The sequence below is a fragment of the Opisthorchis viverrini genome (assembly GCF_000715545.1).
Source record: "Opisthorchis viverrini unplaced genomic scaffold opera_v5_109, whole genome shotgun sequence".
In the NCBI taxonomy this organism is placed as follows: domain Eukaryota; kingdom Metazoa; phylum Platyhelminthes; class Trematoda; order Opisthorchiida; family Opisthorchiidae; genus Opisthorchis; species Opisthorchis viverrini.
In genome coordinates this window covers 655947-677002 of record NW_008751764.1, presented here as the reverse complement: position 1 = coordinate 677002, position 21056 = coordinate 655947, and the positions used below count along the sequence as shown (strand labels likewise).

Here is a 21056-nt window from a genome sequence, read left to right as displayed (position 1 = left end):
TAAGAAGAATTTCTGTCACGAAGAGACTGAACCTCAAGGTGTTTTGGAAGTCTGTGTATCTCGGTGACCTACTGAGCTGCACTGGGGTGATGTGTCCACGCGACACTCGCAAGGTCTCCCACACTGGGTTGGTCAGTTGCTAGACATTTGACGAACGCGGTCTCCTGGCGCTTCAGGTTGCGGATCGGGACATGTATGGCGACTCACTCTGTAAAAAATTGGAATGCATTTGTATTCCTAGCTAAACATCGCCGCCTTGCGGTCAAGTGCCTAATCCAACTGCTTTGGTTGAGGACCCTAATGGCCCTGCTGTCTACGTGTGGGCTCCCTGGCAGTATCCCAGCCCACATAGAGGAATGAATTTTACAAAAACAAATAAATTCATGCCACATCGATCGTCGTCTGGTACCATCAGCCGGGTCAGCTTGCTGGCTGCGTAAGCAGAGCGGGAAAACAACAATAAGCCACTCCTGACGACCCTCTTCTTTATCTTCTACATACTTTTTCCTCTTCTCTCCACACCCTATTATTAACTCTCTCCTTGTAAGCTCAGTAGTTAGAACTGCTTACTCCATCCGTTCTGCATCGATGTTGCAAGTAACATCTGCGCGCTATCCGGCGCCGACATCCTCTGGCATTTCGAAATCAATCTTCAAGCCTCGACGCTCAGCCTGTCTTGGTGTCTTCAATGTCCGCACTCTGAAGCAAGTGGGACAACAAGCTGCTCTTGTCCTCACACCGGACTCGCGCGGTATTGACGTATGCTGTGTATCAGAAACAAGAATCCAAGATGCAGGCACTGTGTTTGAAACAACGGCCTCATCACTCTCCACTCCCTTGAAGCTGTACCCCTCTGACGATCCAGAGGCTGCTGCGGCAAGATGTTCAAAGGATGGCATCTATCCTTGCTTGTCGGGATACCCGTTGACAGTCACCTCTGTGCGGTTAGTCTGGCAACGTCGGTGAAGGAGTATCAAAAATTGAAATTTGATCGCTCTCTTGTGTCTGCATTCGCTCCAACCGACTGCAGTTCTGATACTGTCAAAGATGAACTTTATGACGTCCTCAAGGCCCTGTTGCGGCAGGCTAGAAGCTCAGATATCGTTGCGGTTGCCGGAGATCTAAATGCGCAAGTGGACAGGCTTAGCGCACCTGTGACTCATTTGGGTGGTCGACATGGATCGTACGCGGTACGTACAGACAATGATGGACGACTGATTCAGCTGTGGACTGACCGCAGGCTGTTTTATGAGGTACTAACTTCCGAAATAGCCGAAGTTGTCTGGCCACAGGTGTCTTCCAAAGACGTATCAGCTACGAACTCAAATTGGCCAGATTGTCAGAAGTTACTGATGGTGCGGATCAATAAGTGACTGCTGCTCGTCTTGGAACACATTTGTGGATTCCGACCACGCGCTTCTCCCTGTCACGTCGACCGTGATTTCTGGTAGACTCGCAAATCTAAAGAAATCGAAGAGGCCGAGAAAGCCTGGAATGCTCGGAGTTTATTTTAGTTGATCCATGCGACAGGTTCGCTAAAACCACCTGTGAGAAAAATCACTAAGGACCAGAATAGAGTGACCATAAAGAATATAAAGGAATACCTAGATCGTTGGGCCAAATACTTTGGACAACAATTGTTGTGGCCCACAGCGGCCACTAATCTGGAGCCCACAGTTGACGTAGAACCCTGGACGGTAAACGTGGAACCACTTAGGGTCTCGAAGATTCGCGACAGCATATATTCTCTCAAGCGGCGCTGATTTTCTAGTCTGGATGTCCTCCCACCCACATTGTTCAGAGATGAGTGTCAAGTCCTCAGCCGGCGCTTGTCTGATCTGTTTGATCTGTCCGAGACAACTGGGAAGAGCCGGTTATAGTGCCCGTTTTCCAAAAACGGGGACTTTTGTTAGTGTGGCAACCACAGAGGGATAAGCTTGAACTGGCCATCGGCGTCATTTGTTGTTCGTCGGCTAATGGTGGCTCGTGAAACACTGACTTTAGAGCAGGAAGCGAACGTCCAGTCTGGTAGGGTTGTGTTGACCAAATCTTCACACTCTGCCAGGTGCCGGAACAACATCAAGCGTACAAACGACCCGCAATTTTAGTAGTTCTGGATTTCCAAGATGCATATGACTTCGCTGACTGGTCTGTTTTTTTTAACGCAATTGCTCAGCAACAGCTGACCCGGAAGTTCGTGAAAATAATAAGCTTTCTGCATTCTCGCTTCTGGGCGTGTGAGAATATATAGAGAGCTCTCCTGAAGCTTCCGTACACAAAGCGGTGTCCGTCAAGATTGCGCACACCCTCCAGTCACATATAATTTCATGATCAGTGAGATACTGAGACGAACGTTGGAAGACCATCAACAGCTTCTGACAAAAACCCTGTCGATCTGGAATATGCAGGCGACATCGTTCTCATGTTGGAAAGGAGGAGAAGGCGCAAGTATTCTTGGATGAAATGACCAAAGTCATCCTGTCTTTTGGTATGCAGTTTGCACCTGGACATGCAGTCACTGAACACGACACTTGCAATCCGGGGAGGGGAACTCGAAGTTGTGGAGCGCTTTACGTATCTTGGTAGTTGTATTAGCCCAGAGTGTAGTGTGGTAGATGAAGTCAATGCACGAGTCTGCAAGGCTTTGGTCGCCTCTGCTAATTTGAGACACCTATGGCAGCAAAGCGATATATCGTTCATCTATAGGACTCTTTTCCGTGCCCACCTGCCACCAGAAGGAAGCGTGAGGGCTGGGATACTGCCAGGTTGCCCAAGCCTAGACAGAGGGAATCGAGAGGAAGAGGTAGGTTCGAAACATGGAACTTCCAGCCAGTAAATTCGCGCTCTAACCACCGGGCCATCTCGCCCAGCAAAGTGGTATATCTCTGAATCTCCAGGGCCACATCACGGGCTGTTTTGTTGTATGACTGAGAATTGGCCTGTTTGATCAGCGGAACTTAGATGTCTTCAGGTGTTTGACAACCGTTGTCTCAGAACCATAGCTCGTATGGTTTGGTGTCGGCAAATCAATAACAAAGTGAGTTTTCGATTGTGCAACCGCACATAATTCCTTCTCTCTCCATCTGTATTCTTTTCTTCATAATAAGGCTTTCAGCTAAATCATGGTTGTACAGTAGCGAACCATAAATGTTGAACACCCATGCCGTGTTGTCCATAATGATGATAATGATGGTGATGAATTTTCACCTGATTTATGGGTACTAAGATGAGCCATATTTAGTAGCCTGAAATATATGCCCAGACGAATACATTCTAAACGTACACATTCACCTGACCTGACATATTTGTTTGTGTTATTTTTTCACCACAAATCACAAGACATATTCCTAAGTTTTTGGCGGCTTTGTCACTGACAAAAGGCAAGTGATATTAATCTAGAGAATTTCTTATGACTTTCGGTGCACCCCTTTGCTTTAACCACGTGATTCAGTGACTCAACGACGTTGTATTCATTCCTATGACATAGCACCTTGCTCACATACTCAGAGGCCCGCCCAAGAAACTTTGTAACATAGCAATCTACCATGAATACCTGGATGTGATTAGTGCTAGAGTGCTGATATGCTGGTCAATCAATATACCTTATCTAGTATAATTGACCGCGCCTATTTTTCTGTGTTTATGCTCGTATGGGAGCTTTTGATTCAGAACTTGTAAACTGCAGCAAAATGGTACCGTTTCCTGCTGGCATTTTGAAAATCGGGCAAGTTGATTATCCAGGTTCGGTATCGACGGAACATATCAGCAGATATTACATAGTAAGCGAACTGAAAGTAGGTATGTAAGTGAAAATCAATTTCAATTTTTTTGGCATCTGCATGATTGGAATATCCCTCAGTATACTGTTGAAGTACTTTCAGTAGAGCAGTGCAACCTGAGTCGTTTGAAGTGAGTAGGCTCACCTGACCCTGCTCTATTGACCTTAGCCGTAAACACTCAGAGATTTTCAGTCTGCCGTGGGCTGATTATTCAGTTGGCACTCTCTCCTGGTTCCTTCTAGTGCACATACTCAGTTTTTTTTACCCCACCTTGAACACTTATCATTTTTCAAGCATCACTGGTTTGTGGTCACTCTCCAGTGCATAACCAGTTCCCTCACGACACCTCCTCCTAGGATGACCAATGAAAATGTAATCAGACCGTTGTGATAAACTGCATTGGTGACTTGAGTGGTGCACCAACCCACCTGCCTTAGCATTACAATCTGTATCAGGCAACACCTTCATGTAAAACAGTACATAAACGCACCATTGGGTTCTATACACTGTCATTGCGAAATTGTGACCCCTTTAGTGTCATAAACACGACTAGCTTGAACGGGTAATCACTTTATTCACGTCTAGGCTCGAGGCCACCTCACTGATGGTCGAAGACACAGTTATAAACCAATTTTGAGTATAATGCAACGTAATGCATGAAAGAGACCTCCAATACATTTCCAGACAATGCAGAGCATGGATTTTCATGAGCGACCAGACAGTGAACGTGTCATCGATTTTTCATAAGTGGGGAAACGCCCAAGTAAAACGTGATTACCATAACAACAGTAAGACGGGAACAGACCTAATAGTACAGTGTTAGAAAACATGCCTGCAAAAGTCAATTGTGTCCGATGACGACACTATGACTTGATAAGCGTTACCTCACCATTGGGGAGTTTTACGAAGAAGGGCATGTGAACACCTGCCTCAAGTGAAACGCGGTCAAATGACCCAATCCCAAGTCACTGTCAAGAACTGAACCCTGCTACCTTGTATGTCACACCTGAATGAGTGAAGCCTGGAGAAGTATACTCGAACAAAATCCGATTGCTACTGAAGACACTGCTAAGTGCGAAAATCCCCGAGGACATGTCACTACGCAGTCACCCCAAACCGTAGGCGACTATAGGATGTCCTTCACGAGAGAACCAGTCGCTTCGATGGCCAGTATACAACTGAATGCATGCTTACAATCCTGAATGCCCAGTGTCTGATGCACGTCATCCGTTGAGATGTTATAATAGTTATACACAATAGCTCAGTGTAACACTATACGGAACATGCTCGACTACACCACTAACTTTACCTGTCTCTCGGATATCAGTCCATCTGAATCAGAGGTCAACTATATCCAGGTGTCCTCGGTGGGTGTGCAATACCGGTTTTATCAGGATGAACCTGTTGACTGCTATGACCTCCATTAAGTATGCCTGAACATCAGCACTCGGGTACACCAACCACGGTGTTCGATTTCGCCCGATTGGTCGTAGCCAACACAATTCCAACACCCATGGGTGTATCTGCTCACCTTGTAGTCGAATGGCAGATGGGCAACACATGAGCTGGACTACATAGAAATCTGAGCCCATTTGGTGTTTTTTACCAGGAGCGGTCGGGTTATTGAAAATGGAATTGTCCATCGAACTCTTATCTGAAAACCCTACTTGTTGTAGAAAATACCTGGCCTTCAGGAGGAAAAAGCTGTTCCACCCGAGCTTCCGGAAATATATCAGTTATCTTCAGAAATGAAACTAGTTCCAATCCATGAGGAACAAACGGCGCTTCTCTAGCGTAATTGGGCATTATCTCCGAAAAGGGAAGATTTAAGAGGCAAAGACTGGCTTTTCAAGCCGATTTTTCAACCGTATACTAATAAAATGGAAGCTCGTCTGAACACGGTGATGGACATTCGTACATTAAGACCTCATGCAACTCGATGTGATGGAAAATATCGTAACTGAAACTGAAAAAAAACGGAGAAAGCTGATAAGACCCACAATTTTAGGCAGTTTCCTACACAGGTCACTTTGCTTCAGGCAACTGCCTGTGGCCGTCTTAAACGACATGTTGCAAAATTAGCTGGAACGTGTGAGGAATATTAGCTTATAATCCAGCCGGCCATGAATTCGTGTCGTATCAGGCACCATCCTTAGACACCTCTTGACAGTCCAATTAATCTAAGTTTGAAGAGCACAGTTTTGGCTAAAAAACTTGGCTGTGTTCTTTCATTTCCAAAAAAAACGGGTATTTTCATCAAGCGGACAGAAGCGAATGACTTGTATCTGTGTTGGGTCAGATCTACGGTATACCAGTGTATTTTATTTTTTTCTTCAATACCTCAAGTACTCGAAGTCGTTTTGAAACCGAATACATAGGCTCGAGTCCTGGAAGAGTGAAACAGCGATAATTGTTCAACAGAATAAATTCTAAACGCTGCTCGGTTCTTATGGAGTCAGCACTAGCAAGATAAGTCGAACAGATCTCAAAAGAGAGCTCAGTTACTCATCATGGTCTACTCTGGGACTTTACATACAAAACTACCGTACGCCCGGCCAATCCCTTGTGTCCCACCTTTTGGGTTGATGGTACTGCTCCACAAGTAATCTGCCAAATGAAGGTTCCCAAGGAGGATATTACTAGGGGGGACAAAGACTGAAACCACTTCCTTACCAGAAAAGCTAGTAGTGTTCTTTCATCAGGACCACCATTTAATTACGTTACTTTACAGAACCCAGTATTATTTCAGTTTCACCGTCACCATGATTTATAAAGAAATAAACTTTAATTTTTCAGGCGGTGGAATGCCCAGCTGTCCAAGCTACGAGAGTACAATGAACGAAGCAACAGGAGCCAATCAATTCACAGCCAGCACATTCAGCGACAAGGATGTGCGCAGAAAATTTATCCAGAAGGTTGGGTTCAATTAGACTATCATGTATATTATACAACTTTTACAGGTGTATGTTATCCTTGCAATACAGCTAACCGTGACCACTGCGATTGTGTGCATCTTCACCTTTGTGTAAGTCAATCGCCTTGCTTCACGAGACGCATGCATTTCAGACCAGAAGTAAGATATGCCATCCAGAGAAATCCGTGGGCCTATTATGTCGCTTAGTAGGTATACCGTTTTCGCTCAACTAAATATTGCCTTCTTGTTGTACAGTGCCGTCTTCCTGGTTACATACATTATATTATCGTGTTGCGTGGGATGCCGAAGACGTTCGCCTGGGAATTATCTATGTCTAGCTGTATTTGTGAGTTTCTGATATCAGTGATCTGTTATCATTTTTATCGGCGTATCTAACTTAATGGCTTTTAGAACCACCAAGTCTGTCGAGCAAGCACTGATTTAACTTGATAAGATTGTGTTAGCGACCAAATTTTAACCAAGCGTGTTGTGTTTTGGATACATAACAATGCGAAGTGATATGGTACCATTCAAGCACGATAGTGATGACATCAAAACGTGCCACAGAATTCAATGTTCACGAAGTGTTCATACACAACCAAACTCTCGTAGCATTTCCAACCCGGCCATGTTAGCTGCGCAGTTGTGGTGTCAGATATTCTCTCCGGACTGAAATGCTTCAATGGGTTTGCCTGAACAACCGATCTTCACTCTCTCCATTTTACCACTTTACTAATTTGACAAGACCATCAGCAATGCGTAAAAAGAAGGAATCAGTTCTTCGCCCTTAACTTATGATTCCTGTGTCAAAATAGTGTGGCTAACGATTTTTTGCCAAAATTTCTGAGAATTTCTGCTTTGAGCAAATGAACAGAAATTGGGTAACGATTTGAATAGTGCGCACAAGGGACTGTCCTTCCGCCTCCGTTTCTTCAGAAAAAAACATGTGCTTGAGCCGTCAATGAGATCTATGAAGACTATTTCTAAGAATGTAAAACAAATGTTAAGAGAAATGTAAGACGAATCATACCGGCTCTTGTGGTTATTGACATCTTTCGACAAACACGATCGATAAGGCCATCATGTTAGACTCACGGGTTACGCTTTAACAAAGCTGAGCTAACTGGATAGAAAATAGCGCTAAGCAAGGAGTACTTTTAAACTTTACCGAGAAAAAATAGACTGTCTTTAGACACGTTTGTGACAATGAATTAAATAAAAAAACCACATCTGAAAATGGGGAAATTTTGCCTTTTCTTCCAATAAATTCAATCTCAGAAAGATCAGCTAACGTCTTAGCCCACTGGCATCAAACTGCTCATTTATTTCTTTCCTCTTACAGCGGAATTTTTTAAAGCAGGAACACAGCATGATTCGATTTGGTTTGCCATTAACGGTTTGTACTGTCTGTTTCACTATAGACCGAATTGCTTGCGTTTGATCTGGTGTAGGTCGATCAGGATTTCAAAACCATCAGAGCAAAGAGAACAGAGCCGTGACAAAATATCGTTTTCGAAACCTAATGGGACGGAACAATGAACTCTGTTTTTCCTCATACTAGCTACACCGTATCACCGACACCCTTAACGGTGTTCAGAATTAATTTGACCCCCCCCCCAATCCACCAAAGCAAGATTTTGATAACTTCACTAACCGATAAGAGCCATTAATTGACACTCAACACGGATCTAGTGTGAAAATCCGAAGAAGATTAACTTACCGATTGGTTTCCCGTCTGCCTTATAAACTGGACAATTTGGTGACCTGCTCATTTAGCCTGATGAAGCTTTTGTGTCAAAAGCGAAACGTTGCCCAAATAAAAACTACCGATTGTTTATCAAGCACTTCTGAAGCAGATCGTTAATTTATAGACCATCTTATTTGTGCGTTCCTGCTTTGGAGACCGTCTCAGGTCCTCTAAATCGCTCCATTAGGACTCTACAAAGATCTCTGCTTTACCCTCACCAACCTTAACTGTAGGGGAATGAAGGAATTCGGGTCCCAAACGGTGAACCCAGACACAAGACGTCCCAGAATGGCGAATACTGTGCGCCTCATTTGTATGTATGAGAAATTTCAATAATACTCATGCCTAAATGGGGGACGAACACGTTGGCAGCTACGATACTTTAGCCTGGATTACAGAGATGATGTGCCTTGATATGTATAGTACAGGTGAGCAGTGACTGTTCACATATTTTAATGTACTACTGCCCCCTAAATCAGCAAGCTGGTGAAGTGCCCGAAACACTGTATCTAAAAGGCTACACAAAGTTTCGTACACAAAGTTTTGTCCAGCTAATCCAGGTCGCTGATGGAATGGCGATTTTTATACTTCTGCCGTTTAAAAGGAAAGTCAAGAATGAGCTGATAAGCATAAATTTGTGTACAACCATCTTTCTCGGAAACAGTCTAATTTGGCCTCAAGTAGAACATAAGGCTGACGGAAACTCGGGGACTGCGCTTACCTGATGAGCCCCAAGAAACCGAAACCGGTCATGGGCTGTCGTAGAGTTTGCAGCAACCTTGTAAGTAGTAGTTTCCTTTATGAAAATATACTGTGATGTCTCGAATATCGTGCCAACTGAAACAGAGGCGGCCTGTGTGCAGCACATTCAGTTGTAGAATATCATAAACGAGAGATTCAGTTGAGTCTCTCGTGAAAACCAAATTGATTTGCAAATGAGTGTATTTTTCGAAAACCTTCTTTATTATTTTCTTTCTCTGTGGCTGTCAGTCAGGTTATGCCGTGAAAACTCTCGTCAGAAAAATCCTGAAAACGTGGAATCTGTTTCGATAGTCTGAGAAAGAACTGTACTGCACTGAAAGGTTGTTTCATCGAATAAGGTTTTGGAAACGGTACGCATGAGCTAGTTTCCTTCCACCGTTCAGGTTCGTACATGTATCAGTGCAACGAGGAGTTTCACAATGTCCGAGCATGAGATTTAGCTAGTCAGTCTCTGCGGTCACTTGTTTTCAATACAATTCGAATTCAGCCCGCACTTTTCAACTGAATGTTCCGTTATGGTGCGAGACAAGACAATAGTAAAATCCTGGTCTAGAAGAACAAACATAGCAATCGTGTTCACCCGGTTAAAAATACTGACTGACGGGCGATGTGACCGATACGCAAATGTGTGTATTCTTGTGATAATTCAAATGTGTTTGCACCGTTGGCTGGGACACTACGATGAAGCTGCCTGTGGACAATGTCGTGCATGACAACACAACAAAGGCTATACAAATTTTGTGGATACGACAACTCAAAACTGATTTCGGAAAACAGAACAATTATGGTAACGGTTGATAGATATCCGTGACGGTAAACACACCATTATCGCCCATCATACTTGCATATTGTCCTATCCTACTCTTGAGAAACTACTTTAAAAGAATACGTGCTTCGGTTTATACTGTCTTTGCTGCATTGTCTTTCTCTAAAGCAACGTTCGTTCTTACTGTTTACATACGTATTTATCCCACAGAGTTGTTTTTGGCCAATTGGCGTTAACGGGATGCCGGTGTTTCGCAACTATGACTTCTACGAAGTCATTAAGAATTATGAGACGAACAAGAGTTCATGGGGTGATCCAGTTTATAAGACGTACCACTACGATTAGAGGGTTGGAAACCGTTGTAGAATTTTCGAAGAAACTCAGTAACGAGGAAAATCTTAAAGTGGTATATAGCACTTGTCCTAACGGAGGGCGTATTATCGTTCTTTGAATAAACTCTCTTTCAACTTCATCCTTTGTCAGACACTCGCCTTATCCTACCTCGCTGGAACGATCGCTGCCTTCCATAGTACACTGTCCGTGATGATTGCATTCCTTATGACTATCATATTGTGCGTGGCCATCACACTGTTCGCAATGCAAACTCGCTGGGATTTTACCATGTGTTCTGGACTGATTCTGGTTCTCTCCTTGACTTTACTTCTTACCGGAATCGCCTGCCTAATAGTCAATTTCACCCTCGGACGGAACAACGTAAGTTGCACTAGTTCTTGAAACGTAATCTTCCTAAAAAAACATAAAGGGTGACTTATCAATACAATGGTACATTTTTGATATTCTCCATCAGCCTACGATTCCCATGTTTTCTATAGATCTTCCAACTTGGAGGTCGAAATTTCTGCATAGTTTATGTTCTAGCCGAGTGTGAGTGCCTGGAGGCACGATAGTATGCCCGCTTTCAATTCTCCTTGGAGCTCGCCAATAGGTACTTGTCCCGTATTTGAACTTTTGTCGTGACTCAATCCCACGCATCTATGTTGATCGGCGAGATTTTCGCTGCTGTCGGAGTGTCAGGGTTGAATTTTCAGATGAGACTGCTTTAAAGGTTTCCACAATGCATCCATATCTAAGTGATGTAATTATCTTTCTCAAGAAAAAACAAATTTACGACAAACCAACCCCGAATAGAGTGATTTTCGTCAGTCGGTAAAATAGTCCTTTAAGGAGTAAGCTACTTCTGGAAAAACCCAGTCCTTAGAGAAGACAGTAGTTGATCGAACTTTAAAGCAGTCAGTTTGGACGAGGGGGGTATTTAAGAAGGCTCGGCCTCGGGAGAGAAAAACGACACCACACTAGTTGACTTCCAGCAACTCATGTCTTTCTGGAGGGGCAAAAACATAATGACCAGATGCCATCATACAACTAAGGGAGCAGTAGACGCAACACATTACACATAAGATGTTTTATTGAAACGTCATAAGTAAGGGATTCAGCCGGGTTTTAGGTGGGTCTCCTATTAAAACCAAATTGATATGCAAATGAGCGTATTTGTCAAAATCTGTCCAATTTGGGTTCAAGCATAACAGAATTTCGGGGACGGGGCCCAAGATGGGTGAAACAAATCGTGGGCTGTCGAAGAGTTTCGGCAACTTTATGAATAATGTATTACGTTTATACATTTATCGCGATAGCTCGAATATCGTGCCAACTGAAACATGAGATGACCCGGTGCAGCACATTCAGTTGCTTAAAAACATTATGGACGCGAGATTCAGTTGGGTTCCAAGTGAGCCTCCCGTCAAAAACCAAATTGATATGCCAATGAGTGTATTTGTCAGGACTAAGTTAGCTTTTGGATCTTGAGTGATATTCCATGTCATGTGCAGTTCTCGCTGAGTAATGTGAAGTTGATTTATCTACCACAAAACCACAACATTAGCCAAAGTCATCTGACATTAGCCACCCTCTTTAAACGGTGATTGTTCTAGTGCGCTTCTAGTCCTGTAATGCAAAGGTGCTTCTAGGCAAACACGGTACCATATACTGGACCTATTCCAGTTGGCTTGAATCCAATTAGTAAGGACCCTGGTTTCACGAGCGGAATTTTGCAGCTAATTTAGTGCAGTGGAAGAATTATGCACCGCTACCATCAGCAAATCAAATCCTGCATCCTTTAGTTCACTTTTTCCTTTCGTCGTACATTTTATTACGATTCTCCAGAAGTTATTGCCTTTTCTAAGATAAGGAGTTTCATTGAGTGGGCCAAAGCGCTCAAGTTCGTAACCAGGGTACTTGAATTTTGAGACCATATCGCTTCGCACCAAGGCATTTCCGATGACTTGGCATCAGCTGCTTCCATTACTTTATTCTTCGTTTGAAAGAACTCCGGTGATATCTGACTAAAATTAAGGAGAACAGTGTTTACGTCATGCTAGGACGATGTATCCTTCATATTCCATATCCAGTGAAAGGTTCTTTTTAATGGATTATTCTAAATGATGTTTTTTGACGAACTGAGTAAGCTCGCACAAATAGTCAGTTTAAAAATTTGCATGTGCTCTATAGCAGGTACGCGCGGGTCATGACGTGGAGTGAATCTGTGTATATGTGTGATGGTGCCTGTAAAAGTGAAGCCATGCGACATGCTGTATATCAACTGAACCAAAAGTAATCTAAGGGATGCTTTTATTGTATCGTTAACGGCTCCGCTGAGGACCGGCATTTGATGCAACTGTGAAATGCTAGTTTTCATTAACTACTCATGAGTAGCGGAAACGTCATAAGTAAGGGATTCAGCCGGGTTTTAGGTGGGTCTCCTATTAAAACCAAATTGATATGCAAATGAGCGTATTTGTCAAAATCTGTCCAATTTGGGTTCAAGCATAACAGAATTTCGGGGACGGGGCCCAAGATGGGTGAAACAAATCGTGGGCTGTCGAAGAGTTTCGGCAACTTTATGAATAATGTATTACGTTTATACATTTATCGCGATAGCTCGAATATCGTGCCAACTGAAACATGAGATGACCCGGTGCAGCACATTCAGTTGCTTAAAAACATTATGGACGCGAGATTCAGTTGGGTTCCAAGTGAGCCTCCCGTCAAAAACCAAATTGATATGCCAATGAGTGTATTTGTCAGGACTAAGTTAGCTTTTGGATCTTGAGTGATATTCCATGTCATGTGCAGTTCTCGCTGAGTAATGTGAAGTTGATTTATCTACCACAAAACCACAACATTAGCCAAAGTCATCTGACATTAGCCACCCTCTTTAAACGGTGATTGTTCTAGTGCGCTTCTAGTCCTGTAATGCAAAGGTGCTTCTAGGCAAACACGGTACCATATACTGGACCTATTCCAGTTGGCTTGAATCCAATTAGTAAGGACCCTGGTTTCACGAGCGGAATTTTGCAGCTAATTTAGTGCAGTGGAAGAATTATGCACCGCTACCATCAGCAAATCAAATCCTGCATCCTTTAGTTCACTTTTTCCTTTCGTCGTACATTTTATTACGATTCTCCAGAAGTTATTGCCTTTTCTAAGATAAGGAGTTTCATTGAGTGGGCCAAAGCGCTCAAGTTCGTAACCAGGGTACTTGAATTTTGAGACCATATCGCTTCGCACCAAGGCATTTCCGATGACTTGGCATCAGCTGCTTCCATTACTTTATTCTTCGTTTGAAAGAACTCCGGTGATATCTGACTAAAATTAAGGAGAACAGTGTTTACGTCATGCTAGGACGATGTATCCTTCATATTCCATATCCAGTGAAAGGTTCTTTTTAATGGATTATTCTAAATGATGTTTTTTGACGAACTGAGTAAGCTCGCACAAATAGTCAGTTTAAAAATTTGCATGTGCTCTATAGCAGGTACGCGCGGGTCATGACGTGGAGTGAATCTGTGTATATGTGTGATGGTGCCTGTAAAAGTGAAGCCATGCGACATGCTGTATATCAACTGAACCAAAAGTAATCTAAGGGATGCTTTTATTGTATCGTTAACGGCTCCGCTGAGGACCGGCATTTGATGCAACTGTGAAATGCTAGTTTTCATTAACTACTCATGAGTAGCGTAGTTTCGACCAGAAGCGTCGAACTTCATAAATGACGGCTTAGTAAACATAGGCTTTTATCACAAGCTTATCGCTTACCAAAGTAATAGGCATTAAACTTGTCTGTTATGGTTTTTCGTCCTTCCATTCTACTCTCACAGCTGTCATACCCTGTTTGTATTCCATCATATTACAAAGTATTACAAAGTGCAAGCCGGCCATTGGACATTTTGTCCGATTTGTGGTAACCACCCGGTAGTCAGCAGTTGGGTGGGAAGCAGCACTACAGTGAATCGAAATTACACTCGCCACTACCCACACCATCGGGATGCCGGTGCGGTTGAATCTCATGTCACCAGGGCCATATGACCTTCTCTTGGTGCGATATATTGTTCTTGGGTCTGACAGTGTTCTGTAGTCCCTTGGTGTGAATTTATCCATACGTCAGACCACTGCCTTACTGTTATTTACGCATGGGTCTGGTTGACAACTGCCATTCTATCAGAATCCTGGGTTTTTGAATACTGACGCTGCTGATGTAAGCTTAGGTTTTAGGAAGCATCTGCTGGCGTGTACTTTCTCCTACGGTATCCAGCTGCTCATGCTATTTACTCACTTAGGCTGCAAGTTACCATTTTTCTGTTGCAGATTACTTCTTTATGCACGACAGCGGTCAGTGGACCCCGTATGCAGAGCCACCGGTTAATTTGCGCACATGCTGCATCAGAAGAAAATCTTTTTTTTAAGTTGAATTTATCCGTTATTATATTTATATTTACTTTGTTCCAACAGTCTGATAAAGTCAGATCCATTAGCTAGTTAAGAACAACATGAATTTCTGCGTCGCGATTTCTATCACTAAAGAATAAATCCTTTCTTTTCAGGTTCTCTCCGCTGTGTACTCTGGAGTGGCTTTATTACTATTCAGCATTGTGAGTTTTATTTCGCAGTACTGACCAGATTGGCGAAGTTAATTTTATTGCCGTTGTCATTTACTTTTCAAACCGCCAAGAAATAGGATATAGTTGTTGAATATATTAAATGGAACAAAGTGAAGTGAAAAATGTGATCCTAGGCTTCAAACTAACAACAACTAACCGACCATTTTTTGGGATGGTTTGCTTGTGCTCAACACTCTCCAGTAGCTGATGCACCCATCCAACATTTCTGGTTGTGTCAATTTTGTTGAGTCTGTTTGTCAGCGTAAATAAGTAGAGTAATGAAAATTTCCTCGCCATTTGTTTATCCGCGGCCTAGATATCTATCTGTCTGACTTCCAAGCCGAAAAACGAACCACACTTGTTTTCTGGTACTATCAATAATGACAAATATCTATATGGTAAATAATGGGACGGCTAGTTGTGACATTTGGCGGGGCCATCTGTGAGACTGACCATAATTTGTTCTTCCGAGCTGAATACCAAACTGTTTCGATAAAGGCTCACCATATATAGTAAAAATACATTTCCTTTGGCATTTGGATTTGGTTTGCTTTATCCCGATGAACATCAACGCCGCACGGTGATGTGTGTGTGCCTTCCTTATTAATCGGTTTAAATAATCTTGTATGCTTCAGTAGATGGTTGACCCTTCAGCACTACAACAGTTAATAACTTGTCAAAGAAGTTAGTGGAGAACTTAAAAACACCTTGTCGATTAGTGGGGACGATGAACTTTGAATCTGCCAGAGTTCAGGTGCTTGAAAATTTCGTACGGTTTGGTCCATTCCCCAAATGATTTAGTGTCTCTTTTTTTGTAATTTTCCAACAGCTTCTGGTGGTGGACACACAAATGGTTCTGGGAGGCAAAGGACACGAACTCAGTGAAGAGGAGTATATCTTCGGTGCCCTGCAACTCTACGTCGATGTAGTCATTATATTGATTTCGATTATGGGAATATCTGGTGCAGCCAGATAAAATGGAGTTGAACGGCTCGTGTTATCTATGCGGACCTGAAAAATGTTGAATTCTGGCATTCGAAAGATTTAACGTCTAGTTATTGGACATTGCCAGTTTGAGGCATTTTATTACAACTGGTCCAAATCAGAGCGAACATGGATCCATTATGTGTAGTGGTTTTAATCATTCCAACTTCAAAACCAAGAGGATAATTGCTTTCTACACCATTTTTGTGTATTACAGGACATGTGTTTCAAGAGTAAAGCTGTACGAATAAACTGCGTTGGTGCTTCTCGCCACCATCATCGCAATCAACATTACGACTCATCGTCATCATCAGCATCGTCACTCTCATTGTCATAACCGTTTTACTGTTATTATTGGGCATAATTATTTTTACTCACGTCAATATCATAGCCAGGATGAGCAACAATTGTGTGTACTTTACGAGATATCGTAGCGTCAAATGTAACAAGGTTGATGAAAGATTTTGTTCATGACTTCAATAATGACCGGGGACTAGCAGAATAGCGATAGGTTTTGTCAAATTAGAAAACTGATCTTTTTGAGTTCATATCTTGGTATTGCTTCATGCTTTGTGAAAAATTCAAACCAGGCTGGAATTTTTTGACAAATTACAACAGCTAGTCTTGTGGCACCGGATGTCTGGAAGACCGTACATGGTATTTCATCGAGGGAGAGGAATTCTTAAATCAGGAGCCTAATTGCGTTGACTACCGTGGTGAGCAACTGTTTATGGCGACGTTATCACATTCGCTTTCGAACTAGGCCTGGAGCCAAGTCCTCGCTTTATCGAGAAGTAATAAAGCTTAGGCCAATTTACGCTCCGTAAACCTATAATCGCCAGCTAATTCGTAATGAATCCTATACACTAAATGTTCTATATACAACGAAGCAAAAGTCATATTTTAAGTTGGTCTTTTAATGGTAATGCATCAAAATATTGGTAGCGTGGGTGAGTTTACTGGTTGTTGATCAGACGGCTGTTCATCCGTTCGCCGAGCTTGGCAAATGAGATGCAAACGTTTCGCCACCACACGAGGAGACATCATCAGTGCGCATTTGGGTGGGTATCTTCTGTTTGCCTGCGTGCACTCATAACATTTGAAGGCTATCTGTTATCTCTTAACGTGATTGACTAACTGGGTGACAGCGCTTTTCGTGAATCATTTGGTCCATTCAAGATCTATTTTGCGTTGTGGTTTGCTTTCCTTCGAGTGGATTAGTCATCCCGATTCATCCTATTTTTTTAGTAGCTTCCTTCCCTGTTTTGTTTGGCGCCCCTTTCGAATCACATTGTGTTGTGATCTGCTTTTCTCGAGAATGACTGGCTGGCTGCACCGATGGTTGTGCAGCGCACTGGTGATGTCTCCTCGTATGGTGACGAAGCGTTTGCAGCTCAGTTGCCAAGCTCGTCGAACAGACCAGCAGCCACCTGAGCAACAACCTATAGGATCGTTTAATGTATGACCTGATAAACCCAACATTATCTCCTGTTCAAACTATGTGACTGTGACTTCACTATTAGCGGCTGCATGAACAGCATCGACGATTCGGTAACCAAGCTCAACCAAAGGAAACTCCTCAGTATTATTTGGGTTTATTAACAAAGCTACTGTATAGAGCCAGTTGAACTGACTTCGGTTTTTCTGTCTTGAACTATGGAGCCTACCGTCAACTATAAGTGTTATGTCTGGAGGGTTCAGTTATCGACAAAATCGTACCGCATAAATCAGTATATGTTCTCCGTCAGAAATTCGCAAGGCGTAGATTCAGCTTAGCACCAAAGAAATGAATTATAATTAAGTGTCATGTTGTACAAACGAACAAACATTCATAAGGGCAATCTAATCACACTTCTTCTTTTTGTAGCTGTAGGTATAGGGCTCAGTTACCAGCTGAAATGTCAAGGTTTGGAAACTTCAGAGAGGTTCATGAGGTTTTCACTGTTGCTGCTGCTGAAACGGCTGCATAGTAAGTCACGGGTACTGTCATACATTGGCTTTATTTAAGAATAAGATTCCAACTGTAACACATAGGACTCGATACCAGAAATTCAAATATCCTTCAAATATCTGAAGTTTATCAGTTCACTAGTGGAATGGGTACTCAAATAAAGCTTTGTGTTTCTGGCTAACTATGATTTTACTTCGGCAGCTGACACGTCCTAGTTATTGTGAGGGCACCATTGATCCACGAACACGTGCTTCACTGAATTCTTGTCACAAGTAAATTATCCACTTGACGATTCATCCCTTCTTTTGAGGAGACAGAAAATGGTAGGCAGAAGAGTTGTTTTCATGTTAGTCTTTCTGATGTCTTAAATTAGCGAATTAACATAGGTCAGTAAAACTAAACGAAGTAGACAGGGGTATTGATCTGTTGGTTGGTTGACTGTAAATACCTATTTTCACATCATTTTAGTTACAGTCACCTGAAACTATATCAGCTTCAGACTTGTTCTGTTCGTACTTCGCACAGCAAAACCAAATATAAATTAGCAGTGTGAATCAACTGACCGAGAATCGAACACTGAAGGGAACCTTTTGTGTGCATTCCTATGGCGCTCATCTGAGTATCCGTGTTTTGGAACATTGTTTTAACGAACACAATTAAGTGAACTTAGTTCTGGATTTCTGTGAGAGAATAAATGTTTCGGAACTAGACGTCCTTGAAGCAGTACCTGAAGAAATGGTGCGACAGCCAGACAGATTTCTTAGTTAGTCATGATTATTTCCGAGGAGAATCCTTCTCAATAAAAAAGCACTGCTGTGACCGCATGAACAATGGTGAATCAGGGAGATACGTAGGTGATCTCCCCAGCAATAACTTGTGAGATATTGTTTACTGGTATAATTGTTAGCGCAATGTTATCAACCGATATGACAAAACTTTTTATCACCCTTCATAGTCATGTACCAGTCATCCGAATTCCAAAAAATCAAGTAACTGAGAGATTCTCACGGTGATACAACACATCGACTGTTAGCACAAAACGTCTCACGTGAGTGTCACAGCTGGAAATCGATTTTCTTTTTTGAACGGGTATGTGATGTATGGACAGCAAGCGCATGGGTTCACCTTGGCGAATGCTCATTTGGAATAATGCACCCTGGCCAACAATTTTACCAAGGTACGACATAAGAAGTATTCAGGTTTGAATGTTACACTCTTGTTCAGTCTCGCCTGATTTATGAAACTAATGTTCTTAGGAACTTCCCATAGCCTCAAATATTTTACGCATATGGGAGTGAAATAATGATAGGTTTGGATGCATTTTAAGAGCCGCATATTTTGTGGCCTTCTCTACTGGTGATTTTTGTACCCCCTGTCATTGGATGGTGGCCTTGTGTCCCTTCAGCATTTACTCCAATTATGACCCAATGGGTGAAATATATGTAGGATTCTGATCGGATATCATTCGTAAGTTCCTCGTCATCTGCTTGTGGACGACTACCTTCATTTACAAGCAAAAAACATCCTCCATATTAAACTTTGTGACCTATAAAACCAGTATAAATTATATAGAAAAAAGGGAGTTCCCCATCATTCCTGGCTCAGAATTCACCGGTGTCAACCCACGATCTGTACACACAAGCCACCTAGACTAAGACTCTGTACAATTGCTCAGAACAAGACCTCTTTCGTACAGGATCCCGTTGCACAGGATTGATGAATTTTTGTTCAAAACTCAATATCAATGTTACGGACGGGATCGGCTCAAACAGAGTAGAGGGCGCTCTAAAACTGTAAAGGCGAGTTTCAAATATATATTATATCATTCAGGGATTGTGTAGTCTGAAACACTTTCAAACTTACAGCAGAAAATGACACGAGCCGAATCCACTAGTCAGCCGCAGTATCCTCGCAGGGAATTTAGAGTAAATGGACCACAATACACCGATTTCGGCCACAAATGTTTACGTCGTACGTTCTCACTGGAGTCTCTCAGTGTAATCTGATTAAAAGTCTTGCAGTCACTATGAGCCCATATGACGAAGTATGCGGTTTTCGCGTCACTTGGGGCGAAGTTTGCCCGCAACGTTTGTACGACGTGCCCAAGCACCCATACGCATCATGATTAACACGGAACAGTTCGACCGATTCGCATTGACTTCAAGCCCCTGATGACCGATATTGCTCAGTGGGCGTGAAATTTTACAAGGTACTGACTGAGGCAACAGTAGTCGGTATGCATCTACGATTACGGAGGCAATCGTGTGCAGGCCAACCGGAATCTAATAAACAGTGATCGTAGACACCACAGTTCATCGGAGAAACACTCACCGGTTTGCCTACGGGCCACTAGACTGATGTCAGCGGGCATTTTCATTTGAACTGCAAAATACGTTCCGATTTAGAGCAACTTTATCATATCGGGTGCTTAGATGATCTTTTCTTGGCGGGCTAGTCTTAGTGTCCATCAAATTTTCCACTGGTCCTCCTGAAAATGTTCACTCTATGGGACTTCCGTAGAGAGACAAATTAGGAACGAATTTATTCAGGTGCAAACTGATAAGTGGTCAACTGTTCGCGTTTGAGGATGGAATAATTAATAGGGTAGAAAAGTTCGAGTCCCGTTGGATATAAACGCTCCATGGTTGAAGTCTGTGATAAAATTTTAGAGAAGTATGCGCCACATCGTTCCCTTGCACTTGCTTAGCAGATATTACCTTTGAAAAATTACGCATAAGTCATCATACCCGTATATCATGTCCGACAAGCCTGACAAATGCAAATCAAGTTTCGAAAGGTAATCGAGAACAAATAAAAGCGCATTGGAAATACACTTTTTAGGGAGAAGGATTATCAACTGATGGAAGGTTGGCTCGATAGTAGACATAACATCGTTGAGTACTTTTTTCGGTAGCTCGCTTTTTCCTACACAGCTTGGACGCAGAAAGCTGCTGTTTATAAAATGCTTTATCTTTTATCACATAGGATTGAGATATACCGGTGTTTTAGCAGTATACCCCTATATTGGTTTCGTCGGAGGCTGTCAATAGGACCGAAAGCATTACGTTTGTTCTGGCTAGCCCGATTCAGATGAAAACCAAGAACCAAAACAGTGGCTTGGCAGAAGTATACCCCGACGTTACTAAAGGATAGCGGATTTGGGAAAATTGAGAGCCATGAAGTTATTGTGTCAATTCA

At 42.6% G+C, this 21056-nt stretch overlaps 2 protein-coding genes across 2 annotated transcripts in view; both read left to right on the top strand.

Annotated features, from left to right (window-relative positions):
* Window positions 1–588: 588 nt before the first annotated feature.
* T265_05631 (hypothetical protein) lies at window positions 589–16358 on the top strand (the record flags this gene model as incomplete). Its single annotated transcript, XM_009170690.1, has 9 exons — window positions 589–944; window positions 1031–1190; window positions 6518–6694; window positions 6740–6804; window positions 6846–6899; window positions 6949–7039; window positions 10452–10682; window positions 14867–14914; window positions 15753–16358. The coding sequence occupies 9 exons, from the start codon at window positions 589–591 to the stop codon at window positions 15897–15899; spliced, it is 1329 nt and encodes a 442-aa protein (XP_009168954.1).
* A 2561-nt stretch (window positions 16359–18919) lies between these two features.
* Window positions 18920–21056, top strand: part of T265_05630 (hypothetical protein) — a gene marked incomplete at both ends in the record, with an annotated part of 22746 nt that continues 20609 nt past the window's right edge. Inside the window, one exon of the mRNA XM_009170689.1 lies at window positions 18920–19035. Within this exon, the coding sequence (XP_009168953.1) occupies window positions 19008–19035 (28 nt within the window). The remainder of the gene's footprint in view (window positions 19036–21056) is intronic.